The sequence below is a fragment of the Phascolarctos cinereus genome, unplaced genomic scaffold, assembly GCF_003287225.1.
Source record: "Phascolarctos cinereus isolate Bilbo 61053 unplaced genomic scaffold, phaCin_HiC Scaffold_5;HRSCAF=322, whole genome shotgun sequence".
NCBI lineage: Eukaryota > Metazoa > Chordata > Mammalia > Diprotodontia > Phascolarctidae > Phascolarctos > Phascolarctos cinereus.
The window spans coordinates 315136234-315154094 of NW_027555958.1; the positions used below are offsets into that span (position 1 = coordinate 315136234).

Sequence of the window (17861 nt, forward strand, 5' to 3'; positions counted from 1 at the left end):
CCTTGAAATCAAAACTATTTTCATAATGATATTAAAACATTTTAATTTCTAATATGGTAAATATTGATAAATAAGATCCACAAAAGCAAAAGCTCTTGGGGCAATGATTCTCATTAATTTTCTTAAATTCAATTTTATTTAAAATTCCAAATTCCTTCCCTCTCTCTCCTCCCCCTGCTCCCCTATTTAATGAGAAAATAAGAAAAATAAAAACCCATTACAAATATGTATAGTCATTCAGAACAAATTTCCACATTAGACATCCCTTCCCCACTCCATCTCCCCCCAAAAAGCAAGAAAAAGTGAGAAAGAGGAAAAAAGTACTTAAATCTGTACTGTGAGCTCACTATCTGGAGGTAGATAGCACGTTTCATCATGAGTCCTTTGGAACTGTGGTGGTCATTGTGTTAATCAGGGTTACTAAGTCTTTTTTTTTTACTCTTTCCTTTGTAAAGTGTTATGTGTCTGAGGCCAGATTTGAACTCAGGTCCTCCTGAATCCAGGGCCGGTGCTCTATCCACTGCACCACCTAGCTGCCTCTACTAAGTTTTTTTAAACTGATTATCTTTACAATATTGCTGTTATTGTATAAATTGTTCTCCTGGTTCTGCTCACTTCACTTTTCTTCAGTTCATACAAGTCTTTCCGGGTTTTTCCAAAACAATTCCCTTCATCATTTCTTACAACATAATAGCATTCCATCACATTCATATAACACAATTTATTCCCCCATTCCTCAATTGATGGACATTCTCTCAGGTTCCAATTCTTTGGCACCACAAAAAAGCTGCTATAAAAGTACTTTTGTACATAGGTTCTCAATTTTTCTTTTAAAAAAAACTTATTATTTATTTATTTTAACATTCATTTAAATTTTTTTTAGTTCCAAGTTCTTTCATTTTACAGATGAGGAAACTAAGAGCTGGGGAAGGTAAATGACTTGCCCATGGGTAGTATCTGACAGATAGTGTCAGAAGTAGGATTTGAATGCAGGTTTTTTCATTGCAGAGTCACTGTACCTCACTGTCTCCTATTTAACTAGCTCCTGATGGAACCACCATTAAATCATCCCAAGCACTTTTCTTTCCTCTCCTATAAATCTTCCTTGCTCTTAAAGGAAATTTTAGCATGTTCTTTACTTCTAGGACACTTTTGCTCACTGACACCTTTCTATCAATTTTCCGGGATCTGCACCCTGCCAGAGTTTACAGGTTAGAGGCCTCTTAAAGTGGAAGATCTTGATACCTCCTCAGACTCCAAACAAACCACTATAGAATCCCAAGAAGTTAATCAAAGCTGAAAGAGGGGTAAATATTGTCACAGATCCACACCTTCAGGACAAAAGATTAATTTGTTTGGTATTCTGAGTCACTCTCCCAAAGAAATAATCTCTAAGCAGGCAAGAAAAAGCTGGTCAAGTGGAATGAGCAGGTTGAGCCTGGGAAAGGACTAGTAAAGAAGGCCCAGCTCTGAAATAAACTGGAAAATTTGCAAGATAAGCTGGATACATTTCCTACACCTAAAAAAGGACAAAAGAAAAGGATACCATTGCCCAGTCTAAGTGCTCTAAAAAAGTTAGCATTAACAATTAGTTACCAATTAATTGCCAATTAATAACAAAACTTGCTTTGGGTACCACTATATTTTTTGACCAGGTGAAGGTTCTATCTGCATCTTGCTTTAAAGGGTGTTTCTTGTTTAAAAAAAAAAAACAACCTCTCAGACCTGGTTAAATTCTTACAACATCCCTCTTCATAAATTTGATATTCTTCAAAAACCGTCTTTCCATTGTATTGTACATTATCGATTATAATAAAGCCAGGGGAAGAGATATGACAGCCAAGAGAACATCCATTTAGAATGTCAACATCTTTATACAATCTTATGAAGGAAGATGGTGGAAGATTATTTGAGGCAGAAAGCAAAGAAGGGCAAAACTTGTTTTCAGAAAGCTTGGTGACTCAGGTAAGTAAACTCATAGGATAATAGATTTTGAGATGAAGGGATTTTTTAAGTTAGGTAGTCTAATTGATCGTTTTACAGAAGGGTAAAATGAAACCCAAGGAGAATAGGTAAATCAATCAACAATCATTTATTAACAGGCTACTGTGAATCAGAAACATCTCTACCCTCAGGAAATTTACTTTTTATGTATTGAGGAAAACTACATGCATACATAAAAAAAATACAAAGAAACTTGTAGGGTAGAAGCACTAGCAGGTGGTGGGTCTGAGGCCTCATGAAGAAGGCGGTGCTTGAACTGAGCTCTGAGAAAAACTAAGGATTCTAAGTGGTAGAGGCAATAAAGGAATGGAGAACATGGTGAAGACAGTATGTGAAAAAGCACAGAAAAATTGTATGAATTTTCCAAGGTCACACAATTAATAAGTGGTGGACCCAGGATTTGAACCTGGCATCTCTGAGTCCAAATCTAGTGGGTTGGAGTAGTTTTTTGTTTTTGTTTTTTGCCATACATCTTAAGCTCATTTAAGGATGGAAATGGATGGACAACAAACAGATAAAAAAAAAATGGAAAAGATCAGTAAAGATTAGTACAACAAACTCTTCTCCATCAATGTCAATGGAGTTACCACAATTTGGATTCTAACATCAAAGTTTCTGATATATTCCATGAAAAAATGGAGGTAGCACTGAAGAATACAAAGATGGAAAGAGCAGCTGGTTTAGCCTAGAGTTAGCTAGGTGGAGTCAGGAAGACTTGAGTTCAAATCTAGCCTCAGATACTTACTAGCTGTGTGACCTTGGGCAAGTCACTTAACCTTAGTTGCTGAATCTGTAAAATGAGGATAAAGAAACCTACCTCCCAGGGTTGTTATGATCATCAAGTCAGGCAACAATTGAAAAATTCTTAGCTCAACGCCCGGCACGTAGCAAGTGCTATATGAATATTAATTATTATTAGACCAACGATGCATTGAGGAGGCTTGTGGTGGAAGCAACATGTTTTTTAGGGCATTGAGGGATTGCTTCTTAAGGTATCTGAAAAAGGAGAGGATGACCTGTTTCTAGCTGTTTCCTTGATTTTACCTTAGTCAGATTGGAGGGGAGAGGAGAAGAGAAGAGAGGAGAGGACAAGAGATACTGTCAATGACTAAATTGGAATGTGGATGAATCAATTATGAAGACTGTCATGTGATCAGGAGGCTTACTAATTGGATAAGAGCAAGCTAAATATAATTATAGGGTGGAGGGTGGGGAGTGGGGAGCTGATGATACTGAGATACAGAGTCCTTGACTAAAGCAAGCCCCCACATAAAAGGGGTTGGGGAGCCTGCTTTCAGAAAGGCATGATGACATGTTAGGTAGTGCCCTGGTCCTTGATTTGGAATATACACAGACATTCTGTAACTCATTCCAGACCGCTAAGCAATTGATGAAGAGACAGACTGTTGCATAGCCAGAAGTAGGAGAATCCAAAAGGCACCAACCTGCCAAAGCCAGTGTCTTGCTCTTTGCCTCTGCTTCTTCGGGGCTACATTCTGGTGACAGCGAGTGGGAAGGCCTTGGGTCCTCCTCTTCCAAGACCAACATCTGACTGGTGGTGAATGGAGGCCTCTGTTCTTTGTCTCTTCACATTTGTGCTGTCCTATGTTTAGGTGAAGCAGTGCTGGAGACAGCTGTGATCTTGTGAGTTTCCAAATGTCACTTTGGCAAGCTGGTAAAGATCAGGAAGCGGTTTTGCAACCAACACTGAGGCCCCGATGAATGACCCAGCCCAGTGGTGGATGAGCTGAAGACTCACCCAGCAGTTATACTACATTTGGAAATGAATCTGATAGGGTGAATTCTGTGCAGAAACTGCATTAACTTCAAGTATACTCTCATAGGGACGAGGTGGCTTAAGAGAGAATGTGATCTCAAGTGTTGGAGGGAAAATATTTGTATTTCTGTTCTGGCTATAGCCTTGAAGTAAATATCCCTTTGTAAATCTAATCGATGTTGATTGTTTAAATGAAATGCAGGCATTAATCACTGGTCATTAACAATGGGATCAATACACTAGAATGGAGACTTAGGTTGTTGGCATTAGATAAGACTTTCTTGACCCCTCAGGTATACTGAAGGGGAGATGTAACCAAGTTTGTTTTGGGAGTTAGGTCAGGATTGTAGAATGGACCAAGGAGTTTGATGCAGAGCACCCAGACAGGTGACTCTCAAATCAGCCTTGAGATGTTCTAAACCAGGGGTGGAGAACCTGTGGCCTCGAGGCCACAACTTGGATTCAGTCAAAGGGCCACACTTGAAGACCTAGAGGGACACGTATGGCCTCAAGGCTACAGGTTCCCCACCCCTCTTAAACTAGGAATAAGGGCTTCTTTTCTGGAATCACAAGGGACCAGGATGTTGTGGTATAGTTCACCTGGCCAAGAGAGAATGAAGTCAAGTGAAGCCTAGAGAACTATATCTGGGAAAAAATAGCTTAGGAAGTTTCAGGACCATGAAAACTGGGACTCTATTCAAGTAATCATCTCAGCGCATTTGTTTTTTGTTTTTCTACTCGAACTTCTAATGATCTTACCCTAGTGGATTATATATGAAACTTTGTCTTCTCTTTATCCTTGTAAATAAACTCTAGAAAAATTTACTCTTGTGTATTTGTGTCATAGTAGATAGAGGGCTGTAGTTGGGAAGACCTAGGCTGAAATCTGACTTCCGACAAGTACTAGTTGTGTGATCTTGGGCAAGTCACTTTACCTCTGTCTGCTTCAGTTTCCTCAACTGTAAAATGGAGATAATATCACCTATCTCTCAGAGTTGTTGTAAGAATCAAATGAGATAATATTTGTAAAGCACTTCGCACAATGCCTTACACCTAGTAGGTATTTAGCAAATGCTTATTCCCTTCCCTTCTTCCTTGTGTTCTAGAGACAAGGAGTGGGTACGATAGAAAGGAAAGAGAGAGAACAGATACTACAATTTTCCAGCAGTTATGGTGGCATCTGCAAAGATATGGACATGGGTCATATGTGATGGTCAGGCATGGATAGGTTATGATCTTCACTTAAGGGAGTACCCATATCTTTGAGCTCATAGAGCCATCGAAGTAGTAAAATAATCACAACAATGAAGCAACTTCCTATCAGTGATTCAATTAAGAAGATTCAACCTAATGATTATTTATTAACTACCTACTGTGTATAGAGCACTATACTAGGTGCTGGGGGGAGAGTAAGACTAAGACACAGCCTCTCCCCTCACAGAATAAGGGTAGAAAACCTAAGCATAGACATTTATAATTCACCACATGATAAATGCATCAGGGAACCATTACCTGTGGAATACTTATGGAAGGATATGGACAAGAGTCTCAAAGAATGAGAAAATATGGATAGGTTGCAATTTGCACCATTATAGAAAGTGACCACATCAATGAGAAAACAGATTCATTAAAATGAAATAGAGAAGCGCAAAAAATATATATAGCAAAGGTTTTAGGGTGAATTGACCCACATGTAGCCTTGATGGGATGATCACTCCTCTCTGCCTGGTAGTAGTCTCTTTTCGTTATTCATATTCACCAGCCAAAGTTCTGAAATAATTCTCAGATATGTTTGTATATTTCCCTATTAATCACTAAGATTGTGAATTCACTAACCAATTCACTGCCACTCCAGGCTATTAAATGTTATTTATTTAACAGACTGAAGAAGCCTCTTCCTTCTAATTATTTTTCTCTATATACAAACCCGAATTTCCTAGATTTAAATAAGCATCAAGTTATTAGTTAGTTATACAATTTATTAGCAGTGTAATAAAGAATAAAAGGACATAAATCATTATTAACAATATTTCAGCTGTAAGAAAGATAACAGTCAGAGTTAGCTATTAAACACTACTCTTGACTTCTCCTCACTTCTAGAACCCAGTCCCTCCATTCAGCTTTTTCAAGATAGCGGCCAAAGCCTTTTAAGAATTTTTTAATGTTTCTTCACCAGATAAAAGTTAAAACAATTCTTTGAGGAAAGAAGTTCTTTTCATCCTCTTTCTCTCTGTATCTCACTCAGTCTCCTTTCAGCCACATGAAGAGGGGAAAAAAAGACAATCCTCCAGAACAGCAAACTGTCAAACTCTCAAGAGTTCATTGCCTCTTTAAGATATCTATAGTATCTTACTTTAAGTAAGATACTTTAGTACTTACTTTAAGATGCCTAACTGAGGGCCATCTCTAGCCATCCTGATCTGTATCTAGCCATCAGATCCTGATGAATCTAGGGAAGAAAGTGAAGCTGGTGATCTGCACAGCCCTCTCTCACTTAAATCTAATTCACTTGCAAGTCATGACATCTTCTTCCTGAGGTCATGATCCTCTTTGAGAAATGAAGCACAAACAACAACAAATTACCCAAGTAAAAATACCTATAGTCTCCATAGGAGAGGCTATTGAAGCTAATATGATAGAAGTGTAATACGAAGCCCAAGAGAAAAGATTGTTACTGACAAAATAGATCAAAGAAAGCTTCCTGGAGAAGGACTGAGTTGGACTTTACAGAATAGATAGATACTAAATAGGCAAAGAAGAAGAGAGAAGGTATCCAATTCATAGAATCATAGATCATTAAAGCTAGAAAGGACTTTAGAGATTATCTAATCTTCATATAGGGAACAATGGAACAGGGATAAGGGAACTGAGGGCATGTTCAGGGAAAAGAGAGAAGTCCAGGTTAGCTAGGGGTAATGTGGAGAGGAATAAATAATGTAAAGTAAAGCTGGATGGTTTGGATAGCACCAAATTATAGACAATTATAGACAAAGAAATTTGAACTGTAGGCAAGAGGGAGCCAGTGAAGATTTTTGAGCTGAGTCACATGCAATTTGATGTAAAAAAAAAAAATAATGAATTTAGAGCCAGAGGACCTGGCTTCGAATCCCAGCTCTACTAGGTGTATAAACTTATTCAAGTCACTTAAGGTTTCTGGGTCTCAATTTCCTCATCTGTAAAATGAGAGGCTTGATTTACTTGATTGCTCAGACCCCTTCCAACTCAAAATCTATCATCCTGTGATCTTACAACCACACATGCATGTTTGCAATGGTATGAAAATTGGATTATAGAGGGGAAAGAGCAGAGGAAAGCAGAGCTGTTAGGAAACTGTCATAATAAGTCAGGCAGAAAGGTGGCAACAGAGAGGAGTGGAGAGCTGCAAGGCATGATTGTGAGACAAAATTAAGAAGACTTGTTCTATGTAACTAGTTAAATATAAGAAGTAAGAGAAAAGGAAAGAATCAAAGATCATACCAAGGTCTTAAACATGAGGGGATAGGTGAATGGTAGTAACTGATAAAAAGTCAGAATGAAGGGAAGGTTTAAAGAAAAAGATAATACGACTGGTTTTGGATGTGTTGAGTTGGAGGTGCTAATGGGATGGCCAGGTGGAAATGACTTTTAGACAGCTGAAGAATGTGGGTATGAAGGTTGGAAGAGAGTTCAAAGCTGGAGATATTGATATGGAAGCGATTTACTTGGAAGTGGAAGTTGAAGCCATGGGAGAGGATAAGTTTGTTCAGGGAGAAAGTGTGGAGAAAGAACAGAAAGACAGACTGGAGGAATACCTCCATCAAGGGAACTGAGAGAGGTATACAGAGCCAGTAAAGAATACAGGGGAGTAATTAGAAGGGTGGGAGAAAAACCAATTTAAGAAACAAACCACCAACAACAGTGTACCTGAAGTTATGGAGGACAGAATCCATCAACAGGAAGTGCTCTGCAGAGAGCAAGGAGGAAGAAGACTGAAAAAAATCACTGGATTTGGATGGTAAAGTAGAAAGAGTGCTAGATTTGGAATTTGTTGTTCAGTCATTATCAGTCATGTCTGACTTTTCATGACCCCCTTTGGGTTTTGTTTTCGGTTTGGGTTTTTTTTTTTGGCAGAGATAGTGAAGTGGTTTGCCATTTCCTTCTCCAGCTCATTTGACAGATGAGGAAATGGAGGCAAACAGAGTCAAGTGACTCACACAGCTAGCAAGTGTCTAAGGCTAGATTTGAACTCAAGAAGATAAGTCTGCCTGACTGTAGGCCCAGCTAGTGCCACCTAAGTGCCCCAGATTTGGAATACATGGGTTCAGATACTGACTGTGATTTACTATCCCTGTGACCTTAAGCAAATCATCATACCTCTTCAGACCTCAGTGTCCTTATCTGTAAAATGAGAAGGTTGGATTGTTGAGATTTCCTTCTGGCTCTAAATCAATGATCTTTCAATTCTTGGTCCATGTGCTCCCAAGGAAGCCTCAATCAGGATCTAAGACTCCTAGCTGCCTCTTTTTGTGTCTCTTTGCTGAGTCTAAGTTACTGAGCAGTCTTAGAGGCAACCTTGTGGTTTTGAGGGGTTAGGAGCTCCAGAGTCCTCAAATGGTGCCAGTTGCACTTCAGGATAGGTCCCTAGCAACTACAAGACTTGTTAGAGACGATAACAATTGGAAGAAGGATAAGCTCAACCCTTAGACTATCTTGCCAGAAGAAACGGACCTGGAGGGAGCAGTGCAGAGTGAGGTGAAGGTAAAATGCCTACTGAGCAATCCCACAAAAGGCTTCATGCTTTGATGTTTTACATATCAACCTCCTAGAAGAGTATAACAATACTTATATATTACAACTGCATGTTTAAGTCTTTTTTAAAGTGCATTTGTGAATTTATTTTAAGCATTTCTTTTGTGTCCTATACCTGATTTACATTGTACATTGAGTACCTTTCTACCTCTCCTCCTTCCATTTGGTGGAAACCCTAGACATGATCTAAATCTAAACTGTAAGTGATTTTCTCTGCAATGGAATGTGATGAACTAGAGAATATGATAAGGATGAGCCTGAACCCTCTCTTAGAGACCAGCTTTCCTTAGCACTGAAATCTGGCTGTGTGCATGGATCCAGAAATGAAATGGGGCTTTTTTAGTAAAAAGGGATAGGTAGGGGGCAATTAGGTGGCGCAGCAGATAGATCTCTGGTCTTGGAGTCAAGAGGACCTGAGTTCAAATCCGGCCTCAGACACTTGACACTTACTAGCTGTGTGGCTCTGGGCAAGTCCCTTAACCCCAATTGCCTCATGAAAAAGGAGAAAAGAAAAAAAAAAGGATGGGGGAAGCTCCAGCCCTACAGCTTCCAGAAATAGATTGGGAAAGGGAGGGCGGGGTTACACAGACATAGGTGGCACTGAGTCAGAATGTGGAGTATCATGACTGAGCAACAGAAAGAAAGCCAATATGGTTGAACCATAGAGCAGAAAGGGAAGTAATGAAGCTGAAAAGGCAGGTTAGCACAAGTTGTGAAGAGCTTTAAAAGTTATACAGAAGAGTTTATATTTGCTTCTAGAGGCAAGTGGGAGCCACTGAAGTTTATTGAGTAGGGGAGTGACATAGTCAGACCTGTATTTAAGGCAGTTGTGTGGAGGAAGAATGGAATGGGAAGAGACTTGAGTCAAGAAGACTAATTAAGAAGCCATGGCAATAGCCCAGGTAGGAGGAAACAAGAGACAAGAGAAAAGACAAGGTGAATGGAAAAATGGGCCAAAGTGAGATATTTTAGAGGTAGAAATTATAAAATTTGACAAATGATTCAATCATGGGCTTAACAATAATTTATTATAGGCAGGTGAAGTTTAAGATATATATGTATTATGTATATATATATATACATATGTATGTGTATGTATATATGTATAGATATAATAGTACAGAAGAATGGATTGGTGTGTGTGTATGTATGTATGTATATGTGTGAGTGTGTATATGTATATATATGTAGAAAGATAGAAATACACAGAAGAATGGATACATGCACATACGCATATACACACACAAAAGAGGAGATCAGTCCCACTGATGTATATAAATCTTCTTCATTTAAACTTGTCCCAAAGTCCTGTTCCTCAACTCCAATCTCCACAGATTGGAAGAGTCTCTGGCTTCCCATACTTTGGTGTCTACATTTATTGAGGCAAGCTATGACCTGCATCTATTTCTTTCCTTGCCTTAATCCCCTCAATGCCTTCTTCCTCTCAGGACACTCTGTGCGAGTCACTGGCTCTCTCCTCTTCTGTTTGCCTTACCAAAGGCTATAGTAAGTTTATGAGAAGTGACACAAGCCATCCTAACAATAGAGGCCATCTCCAATTGGCCCTTCCCTTGGGCCTTTTAGAGAGTCACCCACCTTCAAATTGTTCACACAAGATATATATCATGACAAATGACTTCTATTCCTAGGGTACATCAGAGTTATCACTTTGTTACAAGAAGAATTTATCAACACTAAGCCAATCTGGCTGAAATAATTGTGATTGGCTGAATGACAGATACAGATGATTTGTAATCTTAGGCCAGGGGTTCTTACCCTTGGGTACATGCACCTCTAAGGATCTTTGGGCAGATTCGGACAGGTCTGTGGAAATAGGTGGGGGAAAATCACCTTTATTTTCACTAACCTGCAACTTAAATTTAGTATTTCCTTTAATTGTGAAAAAAAAATTATTCTGAAGACGGGTCCATAGGTTTCACCTGAATGCCAAAGAGGTCTATGGTATCCACAAACATGTTAAGAATCCCTATCATAGACAAATCACTAGAGGTGTAATAGTATGGTGGTTAGAGCACTGAACTTGGAATCTGGAAGACCCAGATTCATAATCTCACTTCAGGCACTTACTAGCTTTGTAACCCTGGGCAAATCACTTGACCATTATGTTTCTCAGTTTCCTCATAAGTAAAATAAAGGGGTTAGACTCAGCTTCTAAAATCTATGATCCTATGACCTCTCTTCACTTCTCTACATTTCAATTTCTCCCTTTGTTAAATGATGAGGTTAGAGCAGATGATCTCTAAGGTCCCTTCAGTTCTCCATCTGTGATCATCTGATACCATGATAAACAATTAATGATATGTCAGCAAATAGACTTGAAAGTTCAGGGAATTCTAAATATTAGTAAAAGTTGATCCATGTATTCATCACAACAGCCTCCAGATACATACCATGTATGTACTCAAAACAAGAAAGACAAGAACATCCATTGGCAAGTAACCTTCCCCTCCTCTCCCTCTCCCCCACTCATTAAGAAAAGGTCAAACCCAAAGATAAATGTGTCCAAATTATCTTGGAACCAATCGGAGTTGTGATCAGAACTGAGTGTAATTTTCAACCTCTATCTTGTCTTTTATGTGTTTTCCACAGTCCTGTCACAAGTCTCAACCACCTGAGAGTAGGCAGTCAACCCCATTGGATGGTCTAGATTTACTTCAAAAGCCAGTGAGCATTGACTATCCATTCCAACTCCTGTCTGTCTAAGAATAGAACGTCTGAGAACCAAGATGGTAGAGTAAGCAGTAAGTTGCTGTCACTCTCTCTTATTGACCTCTGAAAAAACTAGAAAATAGCACCCCAGGAAAAATCCTGGAACATCGGAGCCGGCAGAAAAACTAAGTGAAGCAATCTTTTAACCGGGGAAATTTGGAGGATTGGTAAGAAAGACCTGTTTCACTTGAGTAAAAGGGGAGCGCATTACAGGACAGGAGTCGTCCCAGCAAACCAGCAATAAGTCCCACCTCAGCAAACCAGCAGGAGATCCTGAGCACCAGGGTGGTGGAGCAGACAAACACCAACACCAGGACCCCATAGGACCCCAGGCAGACTCCAGCTTGAAGAACCTCTCCATGCTTCAGTGAAGCCCTGAGAGGGCAAGGTGTCTTCCAGCAACTGGACCTCCACGTGCTCCAGTTCAGCCCAGGGCAAGCAGGCATCTTTCAGTAGCCAGACCCCCATGTGCTTCAACACAGCCCCGGGGAAATGAAGAAAAGTCCCACCAGGCCTCAGCACACGCCAGACACCACCACTAGAACTCCAGCTGAGCACCAGGCAAACTGCCAGACCCCTTTAACTTCCAGCTGCCAGCACCTGAGGCCCCAACACACAAAGCCAGTAACCAGGCCCCTGGCCCCCAGCACAAGAAGCTTGAGACAGAGCCCCCTGTGCCCCAGAAGCAGAACTCAACATTAAAAGCCAGGAAACAGGTAAGCAAGATGAGCAAGAAGCAAAAAAGAATGCCATGGGGACAGGGAAGATCAAAACGCCAACTCAGAAGAGGGCAACATTGTCAATATACCTACATCTGAAACCTCAAAGGGGCCTATGCATAGGCCTCAAGCCCAAAAAGCCTTCTTGGAAGAGCTCAAGAAGGATTTTAAAAGTCAAATAAGAGGTTCTTCCTACTGGTTCTAATTCTTCTCTACAAAACATGATTAATGTGAAAATATAATAGGAATACATATGTAGAGTCTATATCAGGTTGCACGTCATCTTGGGGAGGAAAGAGGAGAAAATTTAAAACTCAAAAGCTTATGGAAATGAATGCTGAAAACTAAAAATAAATTAATTTTAAAAAGAAAAAAAAAAAGTTACATAGTCTCCTTTTATCCTGACCTGGGCAGACCACATTTGGAGCATTCTGTCCAGTTCTGGAGGCCATTAAAAAAAGTCAAATAAGAGAGATAGAAGAAAAATTGAGAAAATAAATGAAAGGTATGAAAGAGAGAGTCAACAGCTCAGAAAAAGAAGGACAAAAATTGACTGAAAAAAATAACTCCTTAAAAAGTAGAATTGGCCAAATGGAAAAGGAGGGTACAAAATCTAATAGAAGGAAACAATTCATTAAAAATTAGAATTGGGCAAGTGGAAGCTAATGACTCTATGAGGCATCAAGAATCAGTCAAACAAAATCAAAAGGATGAAAAAATAGAAGAAAATATAAAATACCTCGTTAGAAAAATAACTGACCTGAAAAATAGATCCAGGAGCAACAATTTAAGAATCATTGATCTCCCTGAAAGCCACGATCAAAAAAAAGAGCCTGGACAGCATCTCTCTAAGAATAAACCACAAAAGATTAACTCACAAAATTATAAACTTATAAAGCTCATGGATAAGAACTATAGCAGGACAAGTATCCACATTCAGAGGCCTATGGAGCTGAAATTCACACTGAGGAAGGTGAAAAGATGCTGAAATTCCTCTACTTCCTTTGGTTCTTAGAAAGATCCGGCTTCTTGCAGGAATACAGCATGATCCAAGGCCCATTGAGTTTTTAATACAACATTTTATATCTTGAACATTTTTATCAAGATGAATCTTTGCAAGCTTTATTCCTAGAGAGAACCTTCTTGTTGTTCTCCATAATGCAGCCTGACGTCTTGATTTTTATAAGTCATAGGTGTTATGGAGGGGGAAAAAAACTTTGTTTCTCAGGCAAGATTGCTCAGATTCTCTGTTTTTTCAAAAATAGCTGACCAAGTTAGAAAACGCTTCTTCTATAGGAAGAGGCTCCCTCCCTGAAAGGACTGAATCAGTGAATGGGGAAAAAACCAAAACACATCACATTGGAGAATATCTAAAAGGTTCAGATATTTACACAGTGCCTAGACTGACTTATCCTGCTATAAAACACAAGCTGAGGCAAAGGAACTGAAGGGTTATGGAAGTGCTCTTTATATAAGCCTGGCTTTAACTCCTGGACATCATTGTCCTAGTGAGAGGAGCATACATTTTGAATAAAAAAGGAGGAGAGAGCAGGGGTACTAAGATACTTCAAGTAAAAGGAAAAACAACAGTTTGAAAATAGAGTTGCTTCAACCATGCTGGCTGGTACATAAGGTTAGAACTATGCTTGGGATGCTGCATACAGCTGGGTACCTGGCCGCCATATTTGGTATCCAAGAAACTCATTTTTGAAGTGGGCCAGTCAGTAGAAGTCATAGAGTCATAGGATGTTAGAACTGGGTCAGACCCCATGACAGAATGGAGAGACCGTAGGTTCTGGAGTCAGAGGGCCTGAGTTATCAAAGAACTGGGCCAGACCCCATGACAGCATGGAAAGACCACAGGTTCTAGAGTCAGAGGCCTGCATTTTCAAATCTTGCCTGTGATGCTTACCTGGTTGACCTAATGAAAATTACTTCACCTCTCTGGGCCTCAGTTTCTTCATCTGGTAAAATGAAAGGGTTGGATTAGATTGTTTTTATGGCTTCTTCCAACAGGTGAGCTATGATACCATACTGAATGCTTTCATTTGACAAAGGAGGAAACTAAAGCCCCAAGTAAAGATGTGATTTGCCCAAGTCAGTGGCAGAAGAGGGACTCCTATCTGATCCAGGTGTCCTGACTTTCAGTGTTCTTCCCATTGCCATTCAATATTTTTAGTATTTCAGGAACAGAAGGATAGTCTATTGGATTGAGCAATGTGTTAAGCAAAGTCAATGAGAGATAAGAAAAAAGTGAGAGGGAGGAAGATAAAATGATGACATGGTCATAAGATAATAAACCATTACTAACTGGAAAAGCAATTCCCCTTTGGAAGAAAAGCGGGAAAATGCAGTTTAACCCCTCCTTCCTTGAGGAGGGATGGGGATGTGTGTGTGTTTAACCTTGAACATGCTAGCATGATGAATTGCTTCAGTAGGAGTCAATAGTATTGCATCAACCAGTCCCTAATAGTTTGGCACATTTCCTCGTGCATCTGCCCAGGGTCACTGGGTGTTTCCTGTTGAACCTGAGCTGCTCCTCCAAGCCAGACCAACGCCCCCACTCCCCCTCTGTATCTTTCCTCCTGGGCCTTTTCCAAGAAAGTACCTGTTGCCAGAAGGTATAAAAGTCTGGTTTCCCTGAGTACAGCAATCACCCTCGTGGCCTGAGGAGTCCACAACAGCTGGCAAGTAAGTCTGTTAAATGCTAATTTCTTCTAGTTTCTCCAATGATGGTAATGATATTTCCCTACAGTTTCTCAGGATTTGTCCTGGCCTGGCATTTTCTTAGGTGAGATTTTCTGACCATCATAAGGACTCCTTTCCGGTGTGGTCAGAAGTGAGAAAGTAATGATGAAGGGCTCCCTGAACCTAAGACTTAACTCAGAATACTTTAGAGCTGGAAGGGACCTTAGAGACAATCTAATCTAAACTTTTCATTTGATAGATGAAGGAAATTGAGGTTTGGCAGTGACTTGCCCAAGGTCACACAGCTGGTTAATGACAAGAGTCTAGGGTCTCCTGATTCCAAGAATACAGCTGGAGAACTTGGTCACATATGAGATGTCCTGCTTTATTTTGAATGTGGTGGTTTGAATGCAGGGCAGTCAGGATTTCTCCTTCTCCTGAGTGGATGTCTGTCAGCAGGAGGCTAGATGTTACCTGACCCCCTAGCTGTCCAGGCCAGAACTGATGGTCCACAGGGAATGCTCCCAGTCTGTCTTAGGAGCTATGTCTGAATCTTTCTTCCTGCTCACAGCTGGTCTCCATCGAACATGTGATCAGGCAGTTCTGAGTCCCAAACTGGGTCATATTGGTTTGGCTTATCCAGCACTACTGAATCTTATTGTGTATTTAATAAACCATTAGAAGTCCCAGACCCTGTGATCAAGGCTAGAGAATAATTTCTAGCATAGAAGAGCTAAATGAACACTTTACTTTCTTGGGGTTTGGGGGGAGGGGGTCTTGAATTCCCTGCCCAATATGAGATTGTATTTCCCTTCGTCATGACAGAGCAATCCATGGGGATCTTAGTTTGTATTTTCTTTCAGCCTATTCCAATATTCTTGGGCAAACTCCTTCAGTTTGGGATCAGGGAAGGATTCTGCTGGATCTGTTGTGTTTAACCCCCATCTAGATCTTTGTAGTTTGTTATCAGGTTTCCTTCCCACTGAGTCACTGCTCAGTCAGATTGGTAGCCAGAGCCCTTTAAGTGACCGTCTGAATCCTGGGGCATGGCCTGGGAATGGGTGACCTCTCCCTGTTCTGCTCTGAAGTGTTTTGCTGCTTACTTTGATGTGGAAGCATCAGGACCTGGCTATAACCTTATTCCCCAGGCCAACCTCTGTTGGCACACATTTTTCTACTGAAGCACCCCAAATGTCACATGATCATAGATGTAGCATTGGAAGGGACCTCAGAAGTCATCTAATCCAACTTATCGTACACATGAAGAAACAGAGTTCCCAAGACTTATCCAAAACTATAAAGGTAGTAAGTAGTAAAACTGGGATTCAAAGCCAAATCTTTCCCTTGTACCATGATGCTATGCTGACCACAACGGTCATGGGTGCTTAGTATTTAAAACAGAAAGGGTGCACAGTGATTGTCTGAAAGGCCACTAAATGTGGAGTCAAGTAAATACAGTAACTGTTGTGGTGTTGTTTCAGTCATGTCTGACCCATTGTGATCTCATTTGGGGTTTTCTTGGCAAAGATACTAGAGTGGTTTGCCCTTTCCTTCTCCAGCTCATTTTACAGATGAGAAAACTGAGGTCAGCAGGGCTAAATGATAGCTACTACGTGTCTGAGGCTGAATTTGAACACAGGAAGGGGAGTATTCCTGACTCCAAACCCAGCATTCTATTCACTGTGCCACCTAGCTGCCCCACAATAATAATAATAACAGCTGACATTTATATAATACTTTAAGGTTTACAAAGTGCTTTACATGTTATAGGGCAGCTAGGTGGCTTAGTGGACAGAGTGCTGGGATTGGAGTAAGGAAAATCTGAGTTCCAACCTACCCTCAGACACTTACTAGCTGTGTGACCCTGGGCAAGTCACTTAACCACTTAACCTGGTCTCAGTTTCCTCATCTGTAAAATGAGCTAGAGAAGGAAATGGCAAACCACTCGATTTTCTCTGTTAAGAAAACCCCAAATGGGGTCACAAAAAGTCATACATGACTAAAAAAGGACTGAACAACAGCTGAATAACCTCCTTCAAATTGAAGGGATATTAAATTCCTTAGGCTCATTGATGTTCTTAGCCCTTGAGTCTCTAAATTTCATTCCCTCCTCAGAGTCTTCATTAATTTATATAGAATTATAAGTTTGGGTTCAGTTGGTCTTCTCTCTCCTCTACACCCTGAAGATGCTTAATTTTGTTCCTGAAAAAAACAAATTTTTTTCTATTGCAATAGGCTCAGTGAAGAGCCTCTAGGAACCTCAAGAGAAAGGGAAAAACTATGGGAGGAGTTTTTGTTATTGTTATCCCTATTTTACAGATCAAGAAACTGAGGCAGACAGAGGTTAAGAGATTTGCCCAGAGACGCATAGCTAGTAAGTGTCTGTTTGAACTCAGATCTTCTGCGCTCCAGGTTCAGTGAGCCACCTACCTTATAAATGTATACACAATTGAAGATGAAGAGGTAAAATAGGAGGCAACCTGTGCAAAAGGCAGAAGATGGAATAAGCTTCACTTCCCCAAGGGAGAGGATCAGAGAAGGAAAGTCAAGATCATGTTCTAAAATTTGGTGATAATTATTAATCAAACTTCAGTTTGATTCTAGACCTGCCTCTTTGACAGAGTGCATTATTTCACCTCTCAATGTTCAGGCAACTCTCTAAGATAGTAAGTTTCAGATCAGTGCTGATCTGTGATGGTAGAGGGAGATTCCTTACTGGGAGTTCCAGGCATTTGAATACCAGTTAAGGCACAGAACCAATCCAAAAAGAAAAAAAGAATCCCTAGGAACTTTTTACTATTTTGTATTTCTTCTACCAATAGATATGGACAATACAACTATCGAATGGAAGTCAATGAAATAGTTGGACCTTAAAAAGGGGTCCCCATACTAAAAAAATTCTGAACTACTACTCCAGAGGTCATCTGGTCTAATTGATTCATTTTACAGATGAGAAAACTGAGGTCCAGAGAAAAGTAATTTGCCTAAGGTCATGCAGATAGTAAGTGGAAGAGCCAGAACTAGGGTTTGAGTGTCCCCTGTGTTCTTTCTCTTATGCTACCATTAGATATCCTGACCAGCCTTTTTGTCCACCCACAAATAGTAACACTATAGAGTAGACTGTCCTAGGGTCATAAGCCCCTTTCCTGATCTGT

At 40.2% G+C, this 17861-nt stretch overlaps 2 protein-coding genes across 4 annotated transcripts in view; one reads left to right on the plus strand and one right to left on the minus strand.

Moving 5' to 3' along the window:
- Nucleotides 1-3699, minus strand: part of MKS1 (MKS transition zone complex subunit 1) — a 69374-nt gene extending 65675 nt beyond the window's left edge. The window contains exon 1 of one of the 2 annotated variants that reach the window (XM_078156094.1): nt 3450-3699. In XM_078156094.1, coding sequence (XP_078012220.1) covers nt 3450-3552 — 103 coding nt within the window. In that variant the 5' untranslated portion in view covers nt 3553-3699. The remainder of the gene's footprint in view (nt 1-3449) is intronic. The other variant, XM_078156091.1, reaches the window with a different exon arrangement.
- Nucleotides 3700-14566: 10867 nt separating this feature from the next.
- The window catches only part of LPO (lactoperoxidase), a 34359-nt gene continuing 31064 nt past the window's right edge, over nt 14567-17861 (plus strand). Inside the window, exon 1 of one of the 2 annotated variants that reach the window (XM_020991959.2) lies at nt 14567-14709. The gene's annotated coding sequence lies outside the window, so the exon portion shown is untranslated. The remainder of the gene's footprint in view (nt 14710-17861) is intronic. The other variant, XM_020991957.2, reaches the window with a different exon arrangement.